General features: G+C 33.3%; 1 protein-coding gene across 1 annotated transcript; it reads left to right on the top strand.

The window, feature by feature from the left end:
• The first annotated feature begins 2,088 nt into the window (after positions 1–2,088).
• On the top strand, positions 2,089–5,666 carry LOC110870756 (heavy metal-associated isoprenylated plant protein 8). Its single transcript, XM_022119910.2, has 5 exons — positions 2,089–2,252; positions 3,469–3,688; positions 3,830–4,005; positions 4,924–5,014; positions 5,162–5,666. The coding sequence occupies exons 1-5, from the start codon at positions 2,244–2,246 to the stop codon at positions 5,464–5,466; spliced, it is 801 nt and encodes a 266-aa protein (XP_021975602.1). The 5' UTR covers positions 2,089–2,243; the 3' UTR covers positions 5,467–5,666.
• Positions 5,667–8,967: the final 3,301 nt, after the last annotated feature.

Here is an 8,967-nt window from a genome sequence, read left to right as displayed (position 1 = left end):
TAGTTTTTATTATGGATAAGGCCATCCGTAGTGGGGCGCGACCTCCCAGCAAATTCAAGCATGGCGCCCCCATAGCGCCGTCAACACCATTGCGGCGGGCGCTATGGGGTGGGTTTTTCCATCTCCCATTATCCTATTTGCGGCATCATCCTCTGCACAATGTTTCCCCCCACTCACATACATACATACATACATACATACATACATACATACATACATACATACATACATACATACATACATACATACATACATACATACATACATACATACATACATACATACATACATACATACATACATACATACATACATACATACATACATACATACATACATACATACATACATACATACATACATACATACATACATATGTATAAATGAAGGGATTATATAACACCGTTACCACTACACCTCTTGTGATATAAAGCTTCATAAAGCCTCTCTTTTACGCATTTCGTCACTTGTCGCATAACACCCTCAAAAGGGCTTTATGACTACACATGATCTATACTTCCAAAATTTACCTATTATCTAATTGGGAGACTCATTTTACATTTACATAAGAATAAACATCTAATGTCACTAGGTCAAGAGAACATCTCCTTTATTAAGTTAGCACAAGAAGATATCATACCCAAATTTTTAAAGAGTTTCTAAATCCCATTAAAAAGCATGTAACCAAATCCTAAATCTTTTATAAAACCAGTTTTACCGTTGATCAAATTTATCTTTTATTTCCTAAAATATAAAGAGTTTAAGAGGGTGTTTGGGGTTGAGTTTTGAAAATAGATTATGCGTTTTTGAATAATCAGAATCAGATAATTAACTGTAACAAAACATGATGTTGAAAGATAGTGTTTGGATTTTGATTATGTTGCTTGATATCACACTAATCAGATAATCAACTATTTGAGTGTTTGGCAAATATATATTTAAAAAAATAAACAAGAGAAAATCCTTTTCTAAACGCATATAATCAATTTTTGAAAAACTGCGTTTTGTTGCAGTAGGGGGTAGCTGCTTTTGGAAAATTGCGTTTTTTAACTTTTTAAACCCAAATAATCGATTTTTTTAATTTTTTTACCTAGACACTCGAAACTGATTATTCACAATTTCAAAACTCAATAATCTAAAAATCTTATTCAAAACTCAACCCCAAACACCCTCTAAATCTCATTTAAAAGCATTTAACTAAAAAGCATTTAACTATATCCTAAATCTTTTACAAAACCAATTTTACCATTGCTCTAATATATCTTTAATTTTCTAAAATGTATATTTTCTAATAAATAAGTACCTTTACAACACGTAGTGTAAAGCAAATTGTAGAATGCCATCATTATTAGAAATGTAATGATTTGTACCCAATATAGATAATAATCTTCATAAAATCACTAAACTAATTCCTTTCTTTTACTTTTTAAGATTTACGTACAAATCTGAATCATCCTTGCGGTTACAAATCACATCCATTGTCACATTAAATTAATAACTAAATAACTTTATTTCTATAATCTTTTGAAAGTAAAATCACAACAAATTATTGGATAAAGAAAATTGGATTATTTATAGTAGAAATTTTTAGCATTGGCAGTCATATTTTCTTTATTTTCACTCATAGTTTCATCTTTTAAATATTTTGCCTCTATCGGTCTTTAGTTAAAAAAACTTAACAGAGTTCAATTTTTTTTCCAAATTACAAATTGATACTTTAGGCTTTTAATCAGAACGAGAATACAAGTCGATTAATGTAAACTTACCTTGGAACGATGCTTCAAACGATTTGATTTTTGTTAATAGGAAGTTTAAACACCCGAACTGAAGCACTGTTTTACGTCAATCGACTCATATCCTTGTTCTAATCAAAACCCTTAAAACATCAGTTTGTAACCGAGGACCGGTGGAGACAAAATATTTAAAAGATAAGACTGATAGTCGGACCAAAAAAGTAAAACCGTAGGACTGCTAATGGCCAACGACGTATACGAACAATTATTAGAATCCAATTTCTCCAAAAACTAAAAACACACACTGTCGTCCCCAATTTATTATCATAAATATTACCAAATTTAAAAACACCTTTTAGAGAGAGAAAATAGAGACACTGATAGTGGTGTGTGCATATATACATATACATACACACAGCGGCTCATAAGAATGTCAGTTTCAGTGTAGTTGTGCTCCCAATACACTCATTCCACTGCAATTTCTCGTCCTCATTCATCAAACGCAACAGAATGGGAAAGGTACACACATGTGCTCTGATTTCATCGCCTTTTTTTTCAGAAATTGTAGCTCTAAATGCTCATGTGTGTTGAATAACTTGAATTAGCATGTTTCAATATGTAAATGTTCATTTGAATACAAGTTTTGTGACGAATCACACTCGTTGAACGATGTTTTTACACTTTTTCCGATTTGTTTCATCGATAATGTTATTCTGAACATTTTATCTGTATATTGAACTATCTGTATAAGAGTTTGTTGATGAATCTGACTCGTTGAACGATATTCATACAGTTTTCCGATTTGTTTCATCGAAAATGTTATTCTGAACAGTTTTCTTACATTTTATCTGTATACTGAGAGTTTTGTTGATGAATCTCACTTGTTGAACGATATTTTTACAGTTTTTCCGATTTGTTTCATCGAAAATGTTACTCTGAACAGTTTTCTTACATTTTATCTGTATATTGAGAGTTTTGTTGATGAATCTCACTTGTTGATCGATGTTTTTACCGTTTTTTCCGATTTGTTTCATCGAAAATGTTATTCTGAACAGTTTAATTACATTTTATCTGTATATTGAGAGTTCTGTTGATGAATCTCACTTGTTGATCGATGTTTTTACAGTTTTTTCCGATTTGTTTCATCGAAAATGTTATTCTGAACAGTTTTCTTACATTTTATCTGTATATTGAGAGTTTTGTTGATGAATCTCACTTGTTGATCGATGTTTTTACAGTTTTTCCGATTTGTTTCATCGAAAATGTTATTCTGAACAGTTTTCTTACATTTTATCTGTATATTGAGAGTTTTGTTGATGAATCTCACTTGTTGATCGATGTTTTTACAGTTTTTTTCGGATTTTTTCATCGAAAATGTTATTCTGAACAGTTTTCTTACATTTTATCTGTATAATGAGAGTTTTGTTGATGAATCTGACTCGTTGATCGGTGTTTTTACGGTTTTTCCGATTTGTTTCATCGAAAATGTTGTGTATATTGGATGAACAAGTATGAATGTTTGTTTAAATCTGTTTTTTCTACAAGTTCTATGGATTTATCACTCTCGTTATTCTGATCACTTTTTTTTTTAATAATTTGTGTGTATACTTGCTCATTTTTTACTGTTTTATTGAATATTCGATTGAGTGAATCATGATTCATTTCTAGTCTATTAGCTTCTAGTACTCTGTTTTATGAATGATATATCATTTTTTGTTGAAACTGAAAATTGCAGAATAAGAACAAGAACAACAATAACAACAACAACAACAACAACAACAATGAAGAACAACAGAAATCTGAAAACAGCAACGTCAACGGAGCAGAAGAAAAGTCAAACGAGCAAAAATCTGAAAAAAATAACAAGCAAAATGCAGGAGCAATTGTGTTGGGAATTTACCTTCATTGTCAAGGGTGTGTTGAAACGGTTGTGAAATCACTCAGAGGATTTGATGGTAAATTAATTGCTACTAATTAGTAATTATAATTACTAACTAATAAGTTATAACTACTATTATTATTCTTATTAATTATTATGATAATGATTGCATTATGTAGGTTTAATTAGTATTAATGATGGATATATTGTTGTTTAGGAGTTGAAGAGATTGAGCCGAATACAAAGGATCACCGGGTGACTGTGAAAGGTAAAGGGGCTGACGCTGTTAAGGTTGCGGAGCGTGTCAGGCGAAAAACGGGCAAGCATGTCGAGATAATATCGCCTGTGCAGAAGAAACAGCAGCCCGAGAAGAAACCTGAGAAGAAACCAGAGGTACTGTTTCTGTTATGGGGGTGTGCACGACTGCACGGGTGGTTTGGTTCGGTTTTGAGCCCCATTAGAACCAAAAACCGAAACCTAAATAAAATGTTAGGTTATTGGACAACTTAAATCGACCGGTTCTAAATAAGATGTTAGGTTATTGGACAACTTTAATCGACCGGTATTTGGTTAATAGGTTTCAGTTTGGCAGTTTCAAAGACTGTTATAAACAAATTTTAAAGACGTATATCATGATTAGACAGGGGCGGTTCGGTTCGGTCCCTAATTGAACCGAAACTGGAATCAACATGTTCGGTTTTTGGACAACTTTAACGGTTAACTGACCGGTTTTTGGTTAATAGGTTTTAATTTGGCAGTTTCAGAGACCTTAAACAAGTTTGAAATATATATACCACGATTAGGTAGGGGCGGTTCGGTTTGGTTTTGAGCCCTAATCGAACCGAAACCGAAATGTTCGGTTATTGTTATAAATTTGGCAATTTCAAAGACTGTTATAAACATATACTTGAAAAATACATATACCACAAGTAGACAGTGGCGGTTCGGTTCTGAGCCCTAGCCGAACCGAAACCGAAATGTTTGATCTCGGCTAGTCAGTTTCGGTTAATTTGCTTAATCGGGTTTGGTTTAACTGAATAGTCTGTTAATTGTTTGGTCTCGTCAATTCGGTTATTCAGTTATTCGCTTATTTGCTCAGTCTAAGAACCATATATGGTGTTTGTTATAAACAAATACTTATTATAATATACCACGATTAGGCAGACGCCGTTCGGTTCGGTTCGGTTTTGAGTCCTAACCGAACCGAAACCGACATGTGTGGTCTCGCCTAACCGGTTTCAGTTAACGCGTTTAATTCACTTAATCGGGTTTGGATTAACCGAATAATCGGTTAATTGATATGATGTACAGGTACCAAAAGTGACAGAAGTGGTGTTGAAGATGCACCTCCACTGTGAAGGTTGTGCTAAGGATGTCAAGCATTGCATCCACAAGATGGAAGGTAATATTCATGATTACTGTTTTATTATTATTATTATTATTATTATTATTTTATTTTGTTTTTTTTTATAAATCAGTTTGGTTAGAGTTTGATTATTGTTTTTTATGAGATTGTATAGTAGATTCATGGTGGTTATGTAACTAACAGGTGTACAAACCGTGAATCCCGATATGGAAAAATCGCTGGTGACGGTAAAGGGGGCTTTCGATCCGAAAAACCTAGTGGCTTACATTGGCAAGAGGACTGGAAGGCACGCGGAGATTGTGAACTCGAAGAACACAAACAAACAAAAGGATGGTGAACAAAAGGACGGTGAGCAAAAGAATGAAAAGAAAGAAAAGGACAAGGATGCCAAAAACGCCCGTTCTGCGTACCCAAATGTTCCGCCGGGGCTTGTTTACGCGCCACAGCTGTTTAGTGACGAGAATCCTAACGCGTGCTCGGTTATGTAGATAAACAGATACGATCTTTTGGGTAACGTTTTCGGGTGCAACATGTGTTTTTTGGGAATATTTTGAGGGAGGCTTATATTTGACATCTTATTGACTAGTATATTGGCATCAATATTTTGGTTTAGGAGTTTGTATAGGGACAGACTTTATGAAGTAAATGAACACAGCTATTGGTTATATTATATGATACTTTTCAATTCTATGCATTTCTTGTTGAAATTTTGTATATGATACTTTTCAATTCTATGCATTTCTGTTTGTAATTTTGAATGTTATGGATGATTTGGGCTTTGTGAGTTTGGGCTCATGCATATATAAATTGATGGGCTTTCTCCAACTGACCAAGAGTGTCATCTAGGGGTGCAATCGAGCCGAGCCCGAGCTCGACCAGGCTCGAGCTCGATTAATTTATGAGAGCTCGAGCTTGGCTCGATTCGAGCTTTGTTTTCAAAGCTCGAGCTCGGCCCGGGCTCGGTTCGTTTATTATCTATTAACTAATATATTAAATAAAAATAAAGTAATTAATAGACTTTTAGGCTCGTGAGCTTGATAAGTGAGGCTCGGACTCGTTTACTAAATAAGCTTATTTTTAGGTTTGCGTCGGCTCGAAACAAATTTAAATAAGTTGGTTTGGCTCGGCTCGTTTACACTAGGGCTCGACGAGCCTGACGAGCTTCACATGCCAGGCTCGATAAACAAACGAGTTTTATTTTAGACTCAAGCTTGGCTCCGGATCGATAAGTCTCGGCTCGTTTCGAGCTTTTTCTCGAGTAGTTCGTGAGCCACTCGACTCGCTTTCACCCATAGTCATATCTTTTAATGGCAACAATTTTACTAGTATGATACATGAAAATAATGAAATAGTTTTTTTATCTGTCTACGTGTACACTTGGTAAACATATTGTACAAGTGAAAACCATTTTAACTCACCTGAAAACAAAACTAAATAAAAATAAATGTCATCCCTTCAAATATGAAAGTTTCATATCTTTCTAATGAAAAAGAAAAGCGTTTTGTTATTCCTTTTATGGAATATAAAGTAATTATAATGCCTTCCTCATTTCCTTAAGTTGCAAAATCCAAATATGAGGGAAAGGTATTATCATTTAACAAAAATTTCTGTTTTAGGGTGTTTTTTATAAAGTGATATTGCTTTTTGAATAAATAAACCAGTAAAGTCATTATTCTCTAAAACCCATAAGTTAAAGGGTTGTCCAATATTAAAGAAAGCAATGCAATTTGTTTGTCTTGTGATAACAATAGATAATGTGAACAAATGTAAGTCACTAAGTCTAAAAAGTAATCTGGTAAAATTGTCTTTTTACCATCTTCTTCCCCAAAACAATCCCATTTCAAAGGAGAAGACGTAAGGTACAGGACTACCAACCGTCATAGTGAAAAGACACTTTTACCCTCATGTGCATTGCACATGGCCAGATTTGACAGAAAAATCTAACTGGGTTAGGGCTAAAGGACAAAACGTGTATGATTTGAAAACATAAAGTACAAAACTCGTCAATTTTAAACATAAAGGACAGCGCCTGCAAATGGGTATAAAGATAAAGGACAATCCTTGCAATTCACTCTAAACCTAATTAGTTCCATGATTGGTCCATGTTTTTGTATAAACCTTTTTAGCATTGAAAAATCTACTAATTTTCTTGGGAAATTTTTGTTTAGCACTCAAGCTAACATCATTGGCGTTTGTTTCTTTTGGTAAAGCGAGGAAATAAGAAGCTATACTCTTTTGGTAAAGCAAGGGTATAAGAAGCTATACTCTTTTGATAAAGCGAGGACATAAGAAGCTATACTGTCATAGTTGATCCGGTGAAAAAAAAAAAAAAAACAATCGAGAAACTATGGATTCCTTCTATTAAATTTTCTAGAAACCATTGATTCCTTCATTTGGGTGTAAAGCAAGGAGATAAGAAACTAAATTTTGCTTCGTATAAGCCTTTTTAGTATTGAAACCACTACTTATTTTTTTTGTTGGGAAATTTTGTTTAGCACTCAAGCTAATTTCATTGGCATTGTTTGTTTCTTTTGGGTAAAGAAATGAACTAAGAAGCTATATTATCATAGTTGATTGAGCGAGTAAAAGTATAATCGAGAAAATAGTGATTCCTTCTATAGGTTTTCTAGATATAGACTTTTAAGATTGAAGTATGATTATATCATAAATAAATGATCTGAACCATCAGTCCATCACTAAAACAACTTTTAGATTTATAACTTCTTATAAACAATTATAATTTATAACCCCCGCCGGAACCGGCATACGGGGTAGGAATTTAGTTTCTCTATATGTTGAAAGTGGTCTAAACTAGGTAAAACACGACATGAATCAGTTATAACCTACCCGTTTCCTCTCGAGAAACCGGGTTAAAACCCGACCCACTTTCACCGTGCTGACCAACTTTACCAAACCCGACCCGGTTGACCCAATATCCGATTTGTGCGTGGACTACCAATAGCGAAAGCAACTTAATTCAATTGGGTTGCATTTAGAGTTAGGGTTCCTTTAAATCTTCTTGGGCTGGAATTAAAAAAGATAAAACCATGTGTTGGGCTTCATGGCCAAGCAGCCCACAATAATAAATAACAAGAAACAAAAAAAAAAAAAGAAAAAGGAAATAAAAGGATACTATTTTGTTGGCTTGCTGCTGCTGAGTGAGCAGTGAGCACTGAGCAGAGACAGTCGCAGAGGTTGCCGGCTAGGGGACAAGAATCTGAGTGACAAGGTTTTCCAGAATACAAAAGCCACATGTTTGCATATATATTATTGGAGTTTGATTTATGATATTTTTGATATACATGAATGAATTTATTTTTGTTATTTGAACCGGTTAACCTCATTTAAATAACATTATAACTGTCTTATTGAACTATACGATGTAAGAGTTTATGTTTTTGTTTTTAGATATTTAGCTTGTAGATTTTAGACCTTTTGTTTACATCGTTGTGTCGTTTTATTTATTATTGTGTCTTTTTCATATTTGCGTCATTGTGTCTTTTTCTGTGACACATTCGGTCTTTTTTCTTCGACACTGTGTTATATTTTGCGATACTTATACATTTTTTATTTTTAGAAGTATTTGTGACTCAAAACCGAACCATGATTGTTCTAAGTTGATTAGGATCTCAATGTCTCAGAACTCTATTAATTCTCTTAGATTAAATAACAAAACAAAACAAAAGAAAAATAAAAAAAGTTTGCGATTAAATCATAAATAAAAATAAAGTTTGAAACCTAAAATATTTATAATTTCATTACGTTTATAACTTAAAATGAAAACTCGATTTTAATTTAATCATTTAAATTTTAAAAGAACGAAAAGTCAACTAAAGTATGTGAAATAAGACCGCCACGTGTTCAAATTCAATCACACCACGTGGGCCAACAGATCCTTAATTTTCTCAAACTCTCAAACATCTTCGCTTACTTTTTATCACTTGTCCATAATTCATCATCTTTTACTCAAAAACTAAAAAAAAAAAAAA

Source organism: Helianthus annuus, chromosome 8 (assembly GCF_002127325.2).
Source record: "Helianthus annuus cultivar XRQ/B chromosome 8, HanXRQr2.0-SUNRISE, whole genome shotgun sequence".
In the NCBI taxonomy this organism is placed as follows: domain Eukaryota; kingdom Viridiplantae; phylum Streptophyta; class Magnoliopsida; order Asterales; family Asteraceae; genus Helianthus; species Helianthus annuus.
The sequence above is the reverse complement of the archived record's forward strand: the minus strand, read 5'-3'. Positions and strand labels throughout refer to the sequence as shown.

What these genes read in the sequence shown, in the direction of transcription:
- LOC110870756 (XM_022119910.2), top strand. An exon ending in ATCACTCAGAGGATTTGATG is followed by an intron (nt 3,689 to 3,829) that starts GTAAATTAATTG and finishes ATTGTTGTTTAG; the next exon opens with GAGTTGAAGAGATTGAGCCG. An exon ending in AACCTGAGAAGAAACCAGAG is followed by an intron (nt 4,006 to 4,923) that starts GTACTGTTTCTG and finishes TATGATGTACAG; the next exon opens with GTACCAAAAGTGACAGAAGT.